The sequence below is a fragment of the Bombina bombina genome, chromosome 6, assembly GCF_027579735.1.
Source record: "Bombina bombina isolate aBomBom1 chromosome 6, aBomBom1.pri, whole genome shotgun sequence".
Classification (NCBI taxonomy): Eukaryota; Metazoa; Chordata; class Amphibia; order Anura; family Bombinatoridae; genus Bombina; species Bombina bombina.
In genome coordinates, this window is record NC_069504.1 from 131,859,205 (window position 1) to 131,880,209 (window position 21,005).

The 21,005-nt window shown below is 37.0% G+C and overlaps 1 protein-coding gene across 2 annotated transcripts in view; it reads right to left on the reverse strand.

Annotated features, from left to right (window-relative positions):
• Positions 1-5,199: 5,199 nt before the first annotated feature.
• Positions 5,200-21,005, reverse strand: part of CERK (ceramide kinase) — a 349,026-nt gene continuing 333,220 nt past the window's right edge. For both annotated transcript variants that reach the window (XM_053716616.1, XM_053716615.1), the window contains 3 exons: positions 19,243-19,448; positions 18,082-18,299; positions 5,200-6,243 (listed from right to left, as the gene is read on the reverse strand). In XM_053716616.1, the coding sequence (XP_053572591.1) occupies positions 6,159-6,243; positions 18,082-18,299; positions 19,243-19,448 (509 nt within the window). In that variant the 3' untranslated portion in view covers positions 5,200-6,158. The remainder of the gene's footprint in view (positions 6,244-18,081; positions 18,300-19,242; positions 19,449-21,005) is intronic.

Consider the following 21,005-nt stretch of genomic DNA (forward strand, 5'->3'; position numbering starts at 1 on the left):
ATTATTTTCTAACACTGACTGGAGTAACAGACCTAGGCCAGTTGTTGCTAAAATTTTAAATTTTCAGGAGAAAATACTTCTCCTCCAACACGTTTGCAAAAAACAAATTGTTCAATTAGAAAAGGCTCAGATTAAAATATTTCAAGATTTTTCGTATGAAACCCTTAATAAAAGAAAGGAGCTCTCTCCTATTTTTAGCAAAATGTTAAAAGAAGGAATTAGGGCCACAGTTCTTTATCCGGCCAAGCTTAAAGTTTCTGATGGTACATAGATTTCTTTGATAATGCAATTGAAGCTGAACAGTTTTTTAAAGCTAAAAAAGAATCAGGTTAAATGCCTCCAAACTTGCTTCAATGGGGGTTCAACTGGGTATGTGTTGTGTGTGTGTTTTTTGTGTTTCCTTCTCTTCTCCCTCCTCTCTCCCTACTCTTTTTCCTTCGTATGGCCCTCCGTCTTAGCTCGCAGTCTCCTCTCAAACTAAGAACAGGATAAAAATAGGAAACTTATTATATCATCCTGGAACAAAGGGGGTATAACCTCTCCCATTAAAAGGAAGGCTATCCTTCGTCATTTAAAGAAACTACATACTGACATAGCTCTCCTTCAGGAAACCCACTTATCACTGGAAGAAAATTTGAAACTTAAATCTCAATGGGTAGAAGTGATTGTTTCCCCTTCACTAGCAATGAAAAGAGGTGTGGTTATTTTGCTTGGAAAATTGCTTAAATACAAAATTGTTGACTCATATATTGATTCTGAAGGGAGAATTATTATATTAAAGATAAAAACTATAAATGGTTTGTTTACTTTATGCAATATATATGCACCCAATGATTTTAATCCATTATTTCGGAATCTCCTACAAACTAGAATATTTAAAAAAAAAAAATACAATTCGCTCTCTAGGATAGTTATGTCCCTGATCAGTAATAGCTTAATAAACACAGGAGTAAACTCTCTGATTTCCCATTTCTGCCTTTCGGATCATGCACCTATTGTACTGGAAATCTCCCTTTTCTCATTTAATTCCCTTTTCCATCATTTTCATTTTTCTACCCATCTGTTCAATGATCTTAAATTTAGAAATTACCATGTTAAAAAATGGGAAGATTGTCTTTTCAATGAAGCACATATGGGTAACCCCGAGTTGTTCTGGCAGACCACTAAAGCAGTCTTGACCAGAGATATTACTTATTTTATGATCAATTTTAAGAAAAAGCTCCAGAAGAGAGAGAAACTATAAATTGTTTAGTTAATACATATAATGCATATCTTCTAAACTCCTCTAGTGAAAACTGGGTTAAATACCTGAATGCTAAGAAAGAACGAGATACCCTACTTCTTCATTCCACAACGTCGATAGAACTACAAAGGCAAGCTAAATATTATAGATATGGTAACAAGTTGGGCAAACTTTTGGCTAGGATCACTAAAAACTCCCTGAGTTCTCAAGGGATTGAAGCGATACAAGTAAATAATGACTTACAAAGACTCTAAACCGATCCTGTCTTGTTTTACCTCATATTATTCAGATTTGTACTCATATAAAGAGCCTAATCTAGATCATAAAGTAGAATTTTTGGGACAGTATTTCGGTGCCAAGATGTCCACAACATCTTTTACCCTTGATTATTGCCCCTATTACTGATAAAGAAATTATGGACACTATAGATTCCATAGCTTTACACAAAACTCCAGGACCAGACCTACTTCCAAATTCATTTGATAAATTGTTGAAACCTAATATTACTCTTTATCTTAAAAATGTGTTTAATTATTATTTTATAAACAAAGCACCGTGTTCAGATGCCTTCTCTGCATCCTGGACTAGGATGAGAAAGGTAAAAATCCTCTGGAAATGGGTTCCTACAGACCAATAGCTCTATTAAATTATGATTACCAAATTTTGACTACTATTTTTGCTAAGAGATTGCAGAGTCCTTTAAACCAAATAATTCACTCAGATCAGGTTAGTTTTCTTAAAGGCAGGAATGCTTCTGCTAAGATCAAAAAATTATTTCTCACAATAGATTATTGTTTTTTCAAAAGAAACTATGTCTACTACTTCTTTTAAAACCTACAATAACATGGCTGTAGTGTCACTGGATGCAGGGAAGGCGTTCGACTCGGTGCAACATGATCATATATTTTCCTCTTTGCAGAAATTCGTTCTACAAGGGCTTTTTTTCATTTAGTACATAATATTTATAACAATTCTAAAATAGCTTTATTAATTAGTGGCCAGATAACAGAGAATATAAGTCTTAAGCATGGGACTAGACTAGTATGTCCGCTCTCACCTCTCCTATTTATTATAGCCATAGAATCCCTAGCCATAGCGATTCATCAGAGAGTTGAGGGCATTAAAATTGGCAAAAAAGAAGTTAAAGTTGCTCTTTATGCTGACGATCTTTTAGTGTATATCTCTAACCTCTCACAGAATATTCTGTATCTTTTACGTGAGGTAGTATTGTTTAGTTCCTTCTCTGGTTATAAAGTAAACACATTAAAATCTGAAATTTTTTGGCTTAAGGAACATCACCTATCTACTGTATTGAATTGCATTCAAAGTTACCACACACTCATTTACATACCTGGGTATTAAGATTTCACGAAACTCAAGCACTTGGTACATTTTGAATATTACAGAAATACTTTAGAAGGTCAAAGAAGATCTGCTTCATTGGCATGATTTGCCATTAAACATTTCAGGATGGATTGCTCTGTTTAAAATGATCTCCTTCCCTAAATTTTTATATACAATTCAGAATATCACTATAATTCTTAAAAAAAAAAAAAAAAAAGATCTCCACAATTTTTATTCATCACTATCATACTTTATATGGCAAGGGAAAAATTCTATAATTGCTGTTTAAAAGATTATTTCTGGGAAAAGAACATGGCGGCCTGGCGCTGCCCGACCTGGAACTTTATAGTTTGGTCTCTTTGGTGAGGTTTTGTGTAGGTTGGCTTGGAGTGTCGTACTATTTCTCTCAGCTTGACCTTGAAGAAAGTATTCTATACCCATATTTACCCATAGCCCTCCTTCACTGTAATCTTAAAACCGTTCCCAGATCAGACACAAATGTACCCTTGGTATATAATTTATTGCTTTCTTGGCAGAAGGTAGTTGCAAAGTTCGGTCTTCATCACGCAATATCCAATTACCAGATCATTATGGGGAATCCTGAATTTACTCCAGGAGTCCAAACTAAGATATTTGAAAAATGGGCTAGTTTGGGGCTTCTTAAGGTGGCACAATTTGTGGATTTTAACTTATATGCAGTTAAATTCTTTTCTGCTATGAAAGAACAGTATCTTTTAGATAATAAGGACTTCTTTGCTTATCTTCAGATCAGACACTATATTTCCAATCTTACCACTTTATATGGTTGGAATTGGAACTGGGCAAAATTAGATTCCTGAATTAAATTAGTTCAACATGGTCTTTGTTCTATCTCTCCCTGGTATAGACTGTTAGTGGGAACTAGAGGAGAAGATAATTTAACCTATATCTTTAATAAATGGCAACTCTTATTAACAAATCTTATTAACAAATCTCCATACTCTTGATATACAATATTCTATTAATAGGGTACTAGAAACCACACTATCAGCTTCTTGGAGAGAATCTCATCTTAAGCTATTATATATGACATATTATACCCCATATAAGGGATAGAAATTGCACAACCTAGATTTTAATAAATGCCCTAAATGTCAACTATTAGGTGAAGACCTAATGCAAATGCTATGGGATTGCCTGTAAATAAAGCAACTGTGGTTAAAAGTTCAATACTGGATTAACACGGCTCTTAAAATGTCTCCTTTTACTTTTTCCAAGCATAATATAATCCTCCTCTTTCCCTATAATAGTACTATGCCTAATAATAAAATGATCAACTCTTGCATTTTGTGCATAAGAAGCCTCATCTTTCATAAATGGAAAGAGAATACAATACCCACATTTACAGAAATTATGATCTTTTATAAAAAAAAACAAAGCATAATTGAACAGAGAGATACAGATACCAATGTAGATTCACAAGTATGTTCCTTTTTTATCCAATCTCTCTCTAAGGACAAATAGGATATTATGATTTTACCGTTCAGGAATTCAGACCTAATTTTATTGGGTATTTGGTAGGCTCATGGATGGTACCTTGAGGAGTAGAGAGAGGGGAGGATCAAACAATATTGGATAAATATTGTTTTTTTTTTTTGTTTGTTTTTTTTTGTTTTGTCTTGTTCTGTCTTATCTTACTATCACATTTTGTTGGTCAGTCTTATAGGCATTTGTATACGCTAAATAATAACAAGATAACTCTTACTAATAGAAAATGTTTTTCTTGCATTGTAAATTATCATCAATGTGGTATTTTCTTTGTTTTGTATTTTTTTGTTTGTTATTAGTTAAAAAATAAAACCCCCTACAATGTGTACACTGAAAGGAAATGATAACGATTTCAGGCTAAATGAAAATGAACATGGTGTATATTCCTATACTTTTTTCTTTGCTATGCACCCTGCATGGCGTCTAATTGATGTACTTATCCCTTTACTTTTTTTTTCTTTTACAAACCAGAAAAGTGAAGACTGTAGTGTTAGAATCCAAATAGCTTTCATATCACCTCACTGACAAGGCCGAAATGTACTTCTGGGGTTTTACTGTTTCTCTTATTCAGAGAGGGATTGCCTGGTATTTTGGGGCTGGACTGTTCTGTTAAGTCAGGATCAGACTGATATGCTACAGGAAAGTTCTTCTCTGTGAAAGGCACATGTTGAGCAAAAAGAGGCTGCTCCTTGGGAGGTAACTAGCCATAAAACAAGCTATTATGCTATTGTTCGTTCCCAGGTTGAGCACTTCTACATACATACATATACACACACACACACACACACACATATATATATATATATATATATATATATATATATATATATATATATATATATATATATAATGGAAGAACATATTTTAGTTAAAATATAAAAAAATCAAGATGCGATATGGGAGACATCACTCACTCTGAAACATTGCATTAATTATCTGTATGGTTCAGAAAACAAAGCTGGTCGATTCTTTATTTCACAAATACTATTTGACTAGGCCAGACTTCTGTATAGCTTGTTCACACACATACACACACACAAACACACACAGTAGTAGAACATTGAAATAAAAGGAAAGAGACACTGTTTGTGTACTAAAATATTTATTTTCATGATTTAAAAATAGCAGGAATGTTCACTTAATTGCATTGCTAGGTTGCATGAGAATGAAAAAATAATTATAAAACTAAATTTATCACTTAAGAACCCATTAGCCGTAAAACATACACAGCATACGCTAACTTGATTTGGTGTTAATAATTCATTTCTTATTATTAAAGGTATGCAAAAAAGTTAATTAGCCACGTAAGGCAAAACTTGTTAAATGAGTTTAATCATGGGGTTAGATGTGTTGAATGATATCACAAGGAATACATATTGCCTTATTTAGGTCATCAGACTTGTATTTTGCAAACAATGTCTTTCTTGCCATACTGTTTAGCACACAAATATTTTCACTATTTCTTAAATAGTACCTCTCTCTTGTTTTTTTTTTTTTATGTTGCTGTATGGACTTTCAACTGTGAACTATGATCAACATAGTGCTTCATTTGGTCTCCTGGACCAACTCTCATTGCAAATCGATTTAAAAAATATTTAGAGTCAATTGCCATCGAAATCCATAGACCTTGCAAACATTTTAATGAAATCTATATGTTAAACAAGTCATTTTAGCTTGTTATTCTCTCGCTATTTTGAGTCACCGATTCTTCTTTTAAGATGAACAATTTCAAACATTTCATTACTTGAAATAATTAATAAAAATTATTACATTTTAATTTTGAGATTGGTAATGCTGATCTATCTGAAAACCACTGCAGATTGCTAAGCCTAAAATTATCAAAGTATGGAATTCTCTAAGACAACTACAACACGAAAATTGAAGTTCTAAAAAGAAATCACTATAAATTACGTCAACATCAAAATAAAATAACATTACTGATTTTTTTTATGTTAACAAATTACACAGTTTTTCAAAAATAACACCTAATTGTTAAATAAATAAGAATTTACACAACTATAAGTCAAAGCCTTCAGAAAAATATCTACAACATACTGCTTAAGTTATTTTCTTCACACTTTGAGCTTTCAATTCCACGTGCAAAAAGTTTTATCAATTGACTGTGAACACTGAAAAAGAAAAAAAGAAAAAGAACGGTTAGAGAAGATGAATTTGGTATTTATTGCGACAGTGAGTGGGTGTGGTTGTGCAGTGTGTATACCTCTGTATTTATGATTTGATAATATTTAGAACAGGGGTAGGCAAACTGTTGCCCAGGGAGGCCAAATCAGGTCTACTGCCTGTTTTTGTATGGTCCAAGCTAAAAATGGTGTTTACATACTTTAATGGTTGAAGGGAAATCAAAAATAAAAGAAGAGAATTTTGTGACACATGAAAACCATATGGATTTCAAATTGAAGTGCCCATATTTAAAGTTTCATTGGAATACAGCACACTAAATTCATTATGTACCTTTTTTGGCTGATTTATTTGCTATGACAAAGATGGCTAGTTACTACATATAACTAGGACTGTCTTCGTTAGCTGCTGAATGCAGAAGATTGTGGCTGCTCGCGGCCTTCAGCTTTTTTCAGAGTGGGAATTTGTTCTCTCTCTTGTTATGAAAGTACCAACATAATACCCTTAATTTTGTCTCTTGCCCTATAAACTCTAAATATTTACCATCTGGCCCTTTATAGAAAAACTCTGCTGACCCATAGTTACAGTATAAAACATTATCACCTAGATTTAGAGTTTTGCGGCCAAAGGGGTGCGTTAGCTACGCGTGTTTTTCCCCCCCCCGCACCTTTTATATAACGCTGGTATTTAGAGTTGTCTGAAGGGCTGCATTAGGCTCCAAAAAGGGAGCGTAGAGCATAATTTACCGCCACTTCAACTCTCAATACCAGCGCTGCTTACGGTAGTGGCCAGCTTGAAAAACGTGCTCGTGCATGATTCCCCCTAGGAAACAATGGGGCAGTTTGAGCTGAAAAAATACCTAACACCTGCAAAAAAGCAGCGTTCCTATGGGGAAACACTTTCTAAGTCTGCACCTAACACCCTAACATGAACCCCGAGTCTAAACACCCCTAACCTTACACTTATTAACCCCTAATCTGCCGCCCCCGCTATCGCTGACACCTGGATTATATTATTAACCCCTAATCTGCCGCTCCGGACACCGCCGCAACCTACGTTATCCCTATGAACCCCTAATCTGCTGCCCCCAATGTCGCCAACACCTACATTATATTTATTAACCCCTAACGTCGCTGCTACCTTACCTACACTTATTAACCCCTAATCTTCCGACCGGACCTCGCCGCCACTATAATAAATGTATTAACCCCTAAACTGCCTCACTCCCGCCTTGCAAACCCTAAAATAAATAGTATTAACCCCTAATCTGCCCTCCCTAACATCGACGACACCTAACTTCAAGTATTAACCCCTAATCTGCCGACCGGACCTCACCGCTACTATAATAAATTTATTAACCCCTAAAGCTAAGTCTAACCCTAACCCTAACACCCCCCTAACACGGTCCAAAGTCTTCATCCAGGCGGCATCTAGCGGAGCGGGTCCATCTTGAAGCAGCCGACGCGGAGCCATCCTTCCTCACCGATGGACTAACGGCGAATGAAGGTTCCTTTAAATGACGTCATCCAAGATGGCGTCCCTCGAATTCCGATTGGCTGATAGGATTCTGTCAGCCAATCGGAATTAAGGTAGGAAAAATCTGATTGGCTGATTGAATCAGCCAATCAGATTCAAGTTCAATCCGATTGGCCGATTGGATCAGCCAATCAGATTGAGCTCGCATTCTATTGGCTGTTCCGATCAGCCAATAGAATGCGAGCTCAATCTGATTGGCTGATTGGATCAGCCAATCGGATTGAACTTGAATCTGATTGGCTGATTCAATCAGCCAATCAGATTTTTCCTACCTTAATTCCGATTGGCTGATAGAATCCTATCAGCCAATCGGAATTCGAGGGACGCCATCTTGGATGACGTCATTTAAAGGAACCTTCATTCGTCGTTAGTCCGTCGGTGAGGAAGGATGGCTCCGCGTCGGCTGCTTCAAGATGGACCCGCTCCGCTGCGGATGGAAGAAGATAGAAGATGCCGCCTGGATGAAGACTTTGGACCCTCTGGAGGACCTCTTCTTGCCGGATAGGATAAAGACTTCAGACCCTCTGGAGGACATCTTCTTGCCGGATACGATGAAGACTTCGGACCCTCTTCTGGACGGATCGTGATACCCGGCTGGGTGAATACAAGGTAGGGAGATCTTCAGGGGCTTAGTGTTAGTTTTTTTAAGGGGGGTTTGGGTGGGTTAGATTAGGGGTATATGGGTGGTGGGTTGTAATGTTGGGGGGGTTTTGTATGTTTTTTTTGGGGCATGCCCCGCAAAAAGCCCTTTTAAGGGCTGGTAAGGTAATAGAGCTGTTAACTTTTTATTTTAGAATAGGGTAGGGCATTTTTTTATTTTGGGGGGCTTTGTTATTTTTTTAGGGAGCTTAGAGTAGGTGTAATTAGTTTAAAATTCTTGTAATATTTTTTTATTTTTTGTAATTTAGTGGGTTTTTTTTGTAATTTAGTTTAGTTGATTTAATTGTAAGTAATTGTAGGTAGTTTATTTATTAATTTATTTATAGTGTAGTGTTAGGTTTAATTGTAACTTAGGTTAGGATTTATTTTACAGGTTATTTTATAATTATTTTAACTAGGTAGCTATTAAATTGTTAATAACTATTTAATAGCTATTGTACCTAGTTAAAATAAATACAAAGTTGCCTGTAAAATAAATATAAATCCTAAAATAGCTACAATATAATTATTTGTTATATTGTAGCTATATTAGGGTTTATTTTACAGGTAAGTATTTAGCTTTAAATAGGATTAATTTATTTAATAAGAAATAATTTATTTCGTTAGATTTAAATTATATTTAACTTAGGGGGGTGTTAGGGTTAGACTTAGCTTTAGGGGTTAATACATTTATTATAGTAGCAGTGAGGTCCGGTCGGCAGATTAGGGGTTAATACTTGAAGGTAGGTGTCGCCGATGTTAGGAAGGGCAGATTAGGGGTTAATACTATTTATTATAGGGTTTGCGAGGCGGGAGTAAGGCGGTTTAGGGGTTAATACATTTATTATAGTGGCGGCGAGGTCCGGTCGGAAGATTAGGGGTTAATAAGTGTAGGTAAGGTAGCGGTGACATTGGGGGGGCAGATTAGGGGTTAATAAATATTATGTAGGTGTCGGCGGTGTTAGGGGCAGCAGATTAGGGGTACATAGGGATAATGTAGGTGGCGGCGGTGTCCGGTCGGCAGATTAGGGGTTACATTTTTTTATTAGAGTGACGGAGATGTGGGGGGGGGCCTCGGTTTAGGGGTACATAGGTAGATTATGGGTGTTAGTGTACTTTAGAGCAAAGTAGTTAAGAGCTTTATAAACCGGCGTTAGCCCATAAAGCTCTTAACTCCTGACTTTTTTCTGCGGCTTGAGTTTTGTCGTTAGAGTTCTAACGCTCACTTCAGCCAAGACTCTAAATACCAGCGTTAGGAAGATCCCATTGAAAAGATAGGATACGCAATTGGCGTAAGGGGATCTGCGGTATGGAAAAGTTGCGGCTAGAAAGTGAGCGTTAGACCCTTTCCTGAATGACTCCAAATACCAGCGAGCGGTAAAAAGCAGCAATAGGAGCCCTTAACGCTGCTTTTGACGGCTAACGCAGAACTCTAAATCTAGGCGTATATACCTTGAAATGTCTTGTATGTATCTTAAGAACACTGAAAAATTATAACAGAACCAACACATTTGATATTACTTAGAATAAATATTTTGATATATTACCCTTCTTATTATTAACAACAATATGCATTCTTCCCCATCTGACTTCTTAAACATAGCTATTCTTGTTAATAACTTAAGTGCGGAACTTAATCTAATCCCAACTATACATTTCATACTGTTCTATGCTAAGGCTTGAAGGCCTAATCTTGAAACTCTACTAGACACATCTTCAACATAAACAACTATGATAATCCAATTACAAGCTAAAGTTTATGAATACAATTTTACTGCTGCTTATAGGGCATTCTAAAAGTCATGTTTTATTTGCAATCTGAAGTTCATCAACAATTGCTTGAAAAAATAAGAAATACGTTTAAGAATAGTAATTAGATTTGTACACGTTTTGACTGGAATACCTTTGCAGGGGTTATACAGTTACCAGTGAGCATCTGTGCACTGATAAAATTAACTAACAAATTATGTTATGATTTCATTAGTATGTGTCTTTAATTTTTATTTATTTATTTATGTATGTATTTATTTTTTTACTTTTAAAACATACCTCATTAAGGTTACAAAAAAATAAACAAAAGATATACAGACAATGGGATCTATTTATCAAGCTGATGCAGCTTTGAAGTTCCTGAATAAATGAACCTGCAGCTAATAATTAAGAAGAAGCTGTTTTAAAGGGACATAAAACAGTATGAACTAACATACGTTTCTAAATATATAATGCAGCCAAAGCTTACCTACAAAATGGTTTATTTTTTAACCCTCATTACCCCTTTAATTCAGGCATAGTTTTGTTTGCAGCAAGCTCCCCCTTGGGCATTTCCATATATGGAAGGTGCTATCCAGACCATAGCTATGGCAGAATGCACTCATGCACAGTAGGGGGCAGGGTCACATGCCGCTTGACTAAAGCATTGCACAGTATAATGCTGAAGCTTTTACAAAGCATGTGACATTATCCCCATGGAAACAAGCAAGCCTCTTGGCAACAAACCATAGCAGTACCTGCTGTCCCTCCTCACGCCCCCCCCCTTACTTGCATAAGTAATTATCCTCACGTGCACACTTTGTTACAGGATACCTCAGGGTTTGGCGTAAGACACTGATAAGGGAGGTGGAGCAGGCTACACTTGGCTACACTAAAAACATAATTTATGTAAGAACTTACCTGATAAATTAATTTCTTTCATATTGGCAAGAGTCCATGAGCTAGTGACATATGGGATATACAATCCTACCAGGAGGGGCAAAGTTTCCCAAACCTCAAAATGCCTATAAATACACCCCTCACCACACCCACAATTCAGTTTAACGAATAGCCAAGCAGTGGGGTGATAAAGAAAGGAGTAGAAAGCATCAACAAAGGAAATTTGGAAATAATTGTGCTTTATACAAAAAATAATAACCACCATAAAAAGGGTGGCCTTCATGGACTCTTGCCAATATGAAAGAAATGAATTTATCAGGTAAGTTCTTACATAAATTATGTTTTCTTTCATGTAATTGGCAAGAGTCCATGAGCTAGTGACATATGGGATATCAATACCAAAGATGTGGAGTCTTCCACTCAAGAGTCACTAGAGAGGGAGGGAATAAAAAAAAAACAGCCATATTCCGCTGAGACAATAATCCACCACCCAAAAATAAGTTAATTTTCACTTTTGAAAGAAAAAAACTTAAATCAAAAAGCAGAAGAATCAAACTGAAACAGCTGCCTGAAGAACTTTTCTACCAAAAACTGCTTCCGAAGAAGCAAATACATCAAAATGGTAGAATTTAGTAAATGTATGCAAAGAGGACCAAGTGGCTGCTTTGCAAATCTGATCAACTGAAGCTTCATTCTTAAAAGCCCATGAAGTAGAGACTGATCTAGTAGAATGAGCTGTAATTCTCTGAGGCGGGGTTTGATCCGACTCCAAATAAGCTTGATGAATCAAAAGTTTCAACCAAGAAGCCAAGGAAATAGCAGAAGCTTTCTGACCTTTCCTAGGACCAGAAAATAAAACAAATAGACTAGAAGTCTTCCTGAAATTTTTAGTAGCTTCCACATAATATTTCAAAGCTCTTACCACATCCAAAGAATGTAAGGATCTCTCCAAAGAATTCTTAGGATTAGGACATAAAGAAGGGACAACAATTTCTCTACTAATGTTGTTAGAATTCACAACCTTAGGTAAAAATTGAAAAGAAGTCCGCAAAACTGCCTTATCCTGATGAAAAATCAGAAAAGGAGACACAAGAAAGAGCAGATAGCTCAGAAACTCTTCTAGCAGAAGAGATAGCCAAAAGGAACAACACTTTCCAAGAAAGTAGTTTAATGTCCAAAAAATGCATAGGTTCAAATGGAGGAGCCTGTAAAGCCCTTAGAACCAAATTAAGACTCCAAGGAGGAGAAATTGACTTAATGACAGTCTTAATATGAACTAAAGCCTGTACAAAAAAGTGTATATCAGGAAGTATAGCAATTTTTCTGTGAAATAAAACAGAAAGAGCGGAGATTTGTCCTTTCAAGGAACTTGCAGACAAACCCTTATCCAAACCATCCTGAAGAAACTGCAAAATTCTAGGAATTCTAAAAGAATGCCAGGAGAAATTATGAGAAGAACACCATGAAATGTAAGTCTTCCAAACTCTATAATAAATCTTTCTAGAGACAGATTTACGAGCTTGTAACATAGTATTAATCACTGAATCAGAGAAACCTCTATGACTTAGAACGAAGCGTTCAATTTCCATACCTTCAAATTTAATGATTTGAGATCCTGATGGAAAAACGGACCTTGAGATAGTAGGTCCGGCCGTAACGGAAGTGGCCAAGGCGGGCAACTGGACATCCGAACCAGATCCGCATACCAAAACCTGTGTGGCCATGCTGGAGCCACCAGCAACACAAAAGACTGTTCCATGATGATTTTGGAAATCACTCTTGGAAGGAGAACTAGAGGCGGGAAGATGTAAGCAGGTTGATAACACCAAGGAAGTGTCAGCGCATCCACTGCTTCCGCCTGAACATCCCTGGACCTGGAACAGGTATCTGGGAAGTTTCTTGTTTAGATGAGAGGCCATGAGATCTATCTCTGGAAGCCCCCACATCTGAACAATCTGAGAAAACACATCTGGATGGAGAGACCACTCCCCTGGATGTAAAGTCTGGCGGCTGAGATAATCCGCCTCCCAATTGTCAAGACCTGGGATATGCACCGCAGAGATTAGACAGGAGCTGGATTCCGCCCAAGCAAGTATCCGAGATACTTCTTTCATAGTTTGGGGACTGTGAGTCCCACCCTGATGATTGACATAAGCCACAGTTGTGATATTGTCTGTCTGAAAACAAATGAACGGTTCTCTCTTTAGTAGAGGCCAGAACTGAAGAGCCCTGAGAATTGCACGGAGTTCTAAAATATTTATTGGTAATCTCGCCTCTTGAGATTTCCAAACCCCTTGTGCTGTCAGAGACCCCCAAACAGCTCCCCAACCTGAAAGACTCGCATCCCTTGAACCAAACCATGGTGATCTATCCACCATGTCAGAGAGTGTCGTACATTGGGATTCAAAGATATTAATTGTGATATCTTTGTATAATCCCTGCACCATTGATTCAGCATACAAAGCTGTAGAGGTCTCATGTGAAAACGAGCAAAGGGGATTGCGTCCGATGCTGCAGTTATGAGACCTAAAACTTCCATGCACATAGCCACTGAAGGGAATGACTGAGACTGAAGGAGCCGACATGCTGCGACCAATCTTAAACGTCTCTTGTCTGTTAGAGACAGAGGGCGCCATGTACTAAGCTTCGAAGTGACCGTCCGTCTGTATTTCCGCGTCAAAATTCGCTCACGATCTGCTTCTCGTATGTACCAATCTGCGATCTGCTCGAAAAACCACTATTTTCATCAGCGATCGTAATTTTACTAAACTCATCGTTCCGAAGCCTTTTTCCACTTACTACATGTTCGATCGCACGTAAATTCGCTGTAATCGGAAATTATGAATGTTACAACTAATCCGCCCGCTCTAACTTTCACTGTAACTTCGCGTGATTTGCTTCACGACCATTTAGGTAGCGAATACAATAGAAAACTATAGGGGGTATCAACCTGACGCCAGGTAGAAGTACTTAAGTGAAAGGACTAGACTACTATTGTAGCATTATTGGTTTTTGGATCACTGAATGAAGATGGAGACACTTTTACACATGTTTCTTTTCTGATTAATTCAATTACGAGGAAGAAGGGCTATACAGGCACCGGTTGACAACTTGCAAAGAAGGAGAGGTAGAAGAATTGAGTCCCTAGAGTTTTCCTTCCACGTATGGGTTTGGAAAGCATTTCTGATCGAGAGATTATCCAGAGATTCCGTTTGGACAGAGAAGCTATTATGGAACTGCTTCTTAACTTTGCTCTTTCGCGCCGAACGAAGCTTCAAAGTTATCAATAATCCGATTGTCTTCGACACACAATAGACGAGAAATTTTACGGCTTGGTTTTTAGTACATTCATGTAACGAAGTGCCATCCGCATGGTGCGAATGCCGGCGGGTTATTTCGATACAGTCTGTGCGAAAAAATTGACGCCTTAGTACATGGCGCCCAGAGTCATGGACACTGAATCTATCTGGAAGCCTAAAAAGGTGACCCTTGTCTGAGGAATCAAGAAACTTTTTGGTAAATTGATCCTCCAACCATGTTTCCGAAGAAACAACACTAGTTGATTCGTGAGAGATTCTGCAGTATGTAAAGACTGAGCTAGTACCAAGATATCGTCCAAATAAGGAAACACCACAATACCCTGTTCTCTGATTACAGATAGTAGGGCACCCAGAACCTTTGAAAAGATTCTTGGAGCTGTTGCTAGGCCAAATGGAAGAGCAACAAATTGGTAATGCTTGTCTAGAAAAGAGAATCTCAGAAACTGATAGTGTTCTGGATGAATCGGAATATGAAGGTATGCATCCTGCAAGTATATTGTGGACATATAATGTCCTTGCTGAACAAAAGACAGAATAGTCCTTATAGTCACCATCTTCAAAGTTGGTACTCTTACATAACGATTCAAAATTTTCAGATCCAGAACTGGTCTGAACAAATTTTCTTTCTTTGGTACAATGAATAGGTTTGAATAAAAGCCCAAACCTTGTTCCCGAGGAGGAACTGGCATGATTACCCCTGAAGACTCCAGGTCTGAAACACACTTCAGAAAAGCCTGAGCTTTTACTGGATTTACAGGAATGTGTGAGAGAAAAAATCTTCTCACAGGAGGTCTTACTTTGAATCCTATTCGATACCCTTGAGAGACAATGCTCTGAATCCAATGATTTTGGACAGATTTTATCCAAAAATCCTTGAAAAACCTTAATCTGCCCCCTACCAGCTGAGCTGGAATGAGGGCCGCACCTTCATGCGGACTTAGGGGCAGACTTTGGTTTCCTAAATGGCTTGGATTTATTCCAATTTGAGGAAGGCTTCCAACTGGAAGCAGATTCCTTGGGAGGAGGATTGAGTTTTTGTTCCTTATTCTGACGAAAGGAACGAAAACGGTTAGAAGACTTAGATTTACCCTTAGGTTTTTTATCCTGAGGCAAAAAAACTCCTTTTCCTCCAGTGATAGTTGAAATAATAGAATCCAACTGAGAACCAAATAAATTATTACCTTGGAAAGAAAGAGATAGTAATCTAGATTTAGATGTCATATCAGCATTCCAAGATTTAAGCCACAAAGCTCTTCTAGCTAATACAGCTAAAGACATGGATCTAACATCAATTTTGATAATATCAAAAATGGCATCACAAATAAAATGATTAGCATGTTGCAGTAGGCGAACAATGCTAGATATGTCAGAATCCAATTCATGTTGCGCTAAATTTTCCAACCAGAAAGTTGATGCAGCCGCAACATCACCCAAAGAAATAGCAGGTCTGAGAAGATGACTTGAATATAAATAGGCCTTCCTTAGATAAGATTCAAGCTTCCTATCTAAAGGATCCTTAAAGGAAGTGCTATCTTCCATAGGAATAGTGGTACGTTTAGCAAGAGTAGAAATAGCCCCATCAACTTTGGGGATTTTTTCCCAAAACTCTATGCTGGTAAAGGATACAATCTCTTAAACCTTGAAGAAGGAGTAAAGGAGGTACCTGGCTTATTCCATTCCCTAGAAATCATATCAGAAATAGCCTCAGGAATGGGAAAAACACCTGGAGAAACCACAGGAGGTTTAAAAACAGCATTTAAACGTTTATTAGACTGAACGTCAATAGGACTGGTTACCTCAATATCCAAAGTAATTAACACTTCTTTTAATAAAGAACGCATATACTCTATTTTAAATAAATAAGTAGATATGTCAGTGTCAAAATCTGAGGAAGGATCTTCTGTTTCAGATAGATCCTCATCAGAAGAGGATGAATTATTATGTTGTTGGTCATTTGAAATTTCATCAGCTAAATGAGAAGTTTTAAAAGACCTTTTACGTTTATTAGAAGGTGGAAATGCAGACAAAGCCTTGATAATAGATTCAGAAACAAATTCTTTAAAATTTACAGGTATATCATGCACATTAGAAGTTGAAGGAACTGCAACTGGCAATGTACTATTACTGATAGAAACACTATCTGCATGTAAAAGTTTATCATAACAACTATTACAAATGACATTCGGTGGAATAATTTCTACAATTTTACAACAAATGCACTTAACTTTGGTAGAACCGATGTCAGGCAGCAATGTTCCAGCAGAAACTTCAGAGACAGGATCAGATTGGGACATCTTGCTCAATGTAAGAGAAAAAACAACATATAAAGCAAAATTATCTATTTCCTTAAATTACAGTTTCAGGAATGGGAAAAAATGCAAAAGCATAGGCCTCTTGATAGAAAAGAAAGCAGGAGGCAAACAACAATGGGGTATTGAAATAATGAAGAAAAATTGACCGGAAATGAGACACATGCGTCACTAATGACGCCGCCGTGTGAAAGGTCTCGACGTCACATATGACGCCGGAAATGACGAAGTTGCGTCAAAAACGTAATTTCCTGCGCCAAAAATGACGCAATAAAGTCTAACATTTGACGCACCTGCGAGCCTAATACCCGCAAATGCAAAAAGTAGTCTAATTGAAAAAGACTAAACCCCAGGTAAGAAACAAATTTCTTAAAGTGTTTATATTCCCAAATATGAAACTGACAGTCTGCAGAAGGAAATACATGAACCTGACTCATGGCAAATATAAGTACAATACATATATTTAGAACTTTATATAATTTGCATAAAGTGCCAAACCATAGCTGAGAGTGTCTTAAGTAAATGAAAACATACTTACCAAAAGACACCCATCCACATATAGCAGATAGCCAAACCAGTACTAAAACAGTTCTTTAGTAGAAGTAATGGTAAATTTGAGAGTATATCGTCGATCTGAAAAGGGAGGTAGGAGATGAATCTCTACGACCGATAACAGAGAACCCATGAAAAAGACCCCCGTTAGGGAAATCATCGTATTCAATAGGTGATACTCCCTTCACGTCCCTCTGACATTCGCTGTACTCTGAGAGGAATCGGGCTTCAACAATGCTGAGAAGCGCATATCAACGTAGAAATCGTTACTTCACCACCTCCATAGGAGGCAACGTTTGTAAAACTGAATTGTGGGTGTGGTGAGGGGTGTATTTATAGGCATTTTGAGGTTTGGGAAACTTTGCCCCTCCTGGTAGGATTGTATATCCCATATGTCATTAGCTCATGGACTCTTGCCAATTACATGAAAGAAATGTAATTTTGCAGATTTTTTTTTTTTTTTTTTAAATACTTATTACATTTTTTTTTTTTATAAAACACTCTGTTTTAACTCAGTTAACCCTTTTATAATATGCACATAACTAAAAATGTTTTATGGCACTTTAAGACTGCTACTACTTAAAATTATTTAAAACCCCTCCAGACTAATCTGACTGGGGTGATTGACAGTATCTGCTCTTGCACGATTGGTTGCTCAGGAGCATGGGGCCACGTTGCATGACAAGGCTCATGCAATGATAAACGGAGTCCACTATATTAATAAACCTGAAACATTATAAAATGCAGTAAAAGCAATACATCACAAACAAAACAAAATTGTATTTTACAACAAACTGTTCTGATTGTACATAAATTATCATACCTCACTTCAATAGAAGTTTGATCCAACATTTCTCCATCACAATTCCAGATACTATTTGCTCGGTTACATCCACAGGATGGATGATCAGTGCAGATCTGAGGGAAATTCTTTTTCCCTAGATTTCCTATATCTGTACTCTCAGTGTCTTCATCTTCAAAATGTTTTGGAGTAAACTGGAAATTTGTTACACGATGGACATCAACAAAACCAAAGTCAAACTAGAAATAAAATGAATAAAAAAAAAAAAAAAGTTTATATAAATTTTATAGAATATGGAATTTATTAAGCTTAAGTTTCACAACAACCTTGATAAATATTCTGACCAGCAAGGCAGACACACTGAGGTGTCACATACCACGAAATCTCAAATGCTTGATATCTTTATTACAGCATAAACTCTCCTCCAGAAGTTATTTTGCATAATACATTGCATATTATTGCCAATATACAATTCTTGTTAAACAGAATTTTCAGTTTTATTGCAATAAAATGAAGGAGTATGGACCTGAATACCTATACATAATAAGCAAGCAATATTTGCACGTCCCTTCCTATTAAGCTAACATGCTTGTCCAGTCTAGGACAGAATTAGAAAGATACTTTCTATTACCTTGCATCTATAAACAATTCATTTCATTAGCATGCTTGCCGATTCGTAAATTCCAGAGTGTAAGTTCCCAATCAAATGTTAAGTCATTAAAAATTCTAAAATGAACGTCACCATCCAATAATATATTGCATTATATTATATTATTACATTTATAAACTCTACATCCTTTATAACGTTTGACTGGGAACTTGCAACTGAATCTCCTAGGTTTTTTGTATTTTAAACAAAATGTGTGTGTGCGCGCACATATAAGGTGCATGTGCATTGTGAGTAGTGTAGGTTTATATCAATCTCTTGATTAATTTCTATAGTAAGCAAGTATTCATGATTGTTGTCTGGTGCCTGGCTAGTTCATAAAGAGCCTCCTTATCATTCTAGGTTATTCTTTACAATTTACACTGCAGGACAGCAGTAACTTTGGTTTTTGTTAAAATATATTATAATGATAATGATGAAAAATGAATTTTTATGATGTCATACTTGTTGCAGTAGTTATTTTTTAACTTTGCAGATAAATATACATAAACATGATAACCAACAAATATAAATACCTGATCATCATTGCTTGTGTGCCGGATAAGGTGCCTAAGAAAATTTAGCCTTGAGCATTTTCGAACTAAAATGAGATCGGCAGTTCCATCGGCTAAATGAGCTGCTGGTGAGAGGCCTTTTGGGCTTCGAGGACATGCACAGCTGATATTGGCTGCATTAATTGCCATGAACTTTCCTTTGATTATTGTCCAGTCCTCCTCTTGCTCTAAGATAATGATATAAAGATGTAACAATTATTGTCAGGAAGTTTGCATAAGTTGAAATTTCTTTGTAGATTAGGAATTTTTCTACACTAAAATAAAAATGACAAAGATAAGTCATGGGCAGAATTATCATTACAAACACTACGACATCTCTGATTATTAAAAAAATAAAAAAACATAATTTATGCTTACCTGATAAATTCCTTTCTTCTGTAGTGTGATCAGTCCACGGGTCATCATTACTTCTGGGATATTACTCCTCCCCAACAGGAAGTGCAAGAGGATTCACCCAGCAGAGCTGCATATAGCTCCTCCCCTCTACGTCACTCCCAGTCATTCGACCAAGGACCAACGAGAAAGGAAAAGCCAAGGGTGAAGTGGTGACTGGAGTATAAATTAAAAAATATTTACCTGCCTTAAAAACAGGGCGGGCCGTGGACTGATCACACTACAGAAGAAAGGAATTTATCAGGTAAGCATAAATTATGTTTTCTTCTGTTAAGTGTGATCAGTCCACGGGTCATCATTACTTCTGGGATACCAATACCAAAGCAAAAGTACACAGATGACGGGAGGGATAGGCAGGCTCTTTATACAGAAGGAACCACTGCCTGAAGAACCTTTCTCCCAAAAATAGCCTCCGATGAAGCAAAAGTGTCAAATTTGTAAAATTTGGAAAAAGTATGAAGCGAAGACCAAGTTGCAGCCTTGCAAATCTGTTCAACAGAGGCCTCATTCTTGAAGGCCCAAGTGGAAGCCACAGCTCTAGTAGAATGAGCTGTAATTCTTTCAGGAGGCTGCTGTCCAGCAGTCTCATAAGCTAAACGAATTATGCTACGAAGCCAAAAAGAAAGAGAGGTAGCGGAAGCTTTTTGACCTCTCCTCTGCCCAGAGTAAATGACAAACAGAGAAGACGTTTGTCGAAATTCCTTAGTTGCCTGTAAGTAAAATTTTAGAGCACGGACTACATCCAGGTTGTGCAGTAGACGTTCCTTCTTTGAAGAAGGATTTGGGCATAAAGAAGGAACAACAATCTCTTGATTGATATTCCTGTTAGTAACTACCTTAGGTAAGAACCCAGGTTTAGTACGCAGGACTACCTTATCCGAATGAAAAATCAAATAAGGAGAATCACAATGTAAGGCTGATAATTCAGAGACTCTTCGAGCCGAGGAAATAGCCATTAAAAATAGAACTTTCCAAGATAACAACTTTATATCAATGGAATGAAGGGGTTCAAACGGAACGCCCTGTAAAACATTAAGAACAAGGTTTAAACTCCATGGTGGAGCAACAGTTTTAAACACAGGCTTAATTCTGGCCAAAGCCTGACAAAAAGCCTGGACGTCAGGAACTTCTGACAGACGTTTGTGTAACAGAATGGACAGAGCTGAGATCTGTCCCTTTAATGAACTAGCAGATAAACCCTTTTCTAAACCTTCTTGTAGAAAAGACAATATCCTAGGAATCCTAACCTTACTCCAAGAGTAACCTTTGGATTCACACCAATATAGGTATTTACGCCATATCTTATGGTAAATCTTTCTGGTAACAGGTTT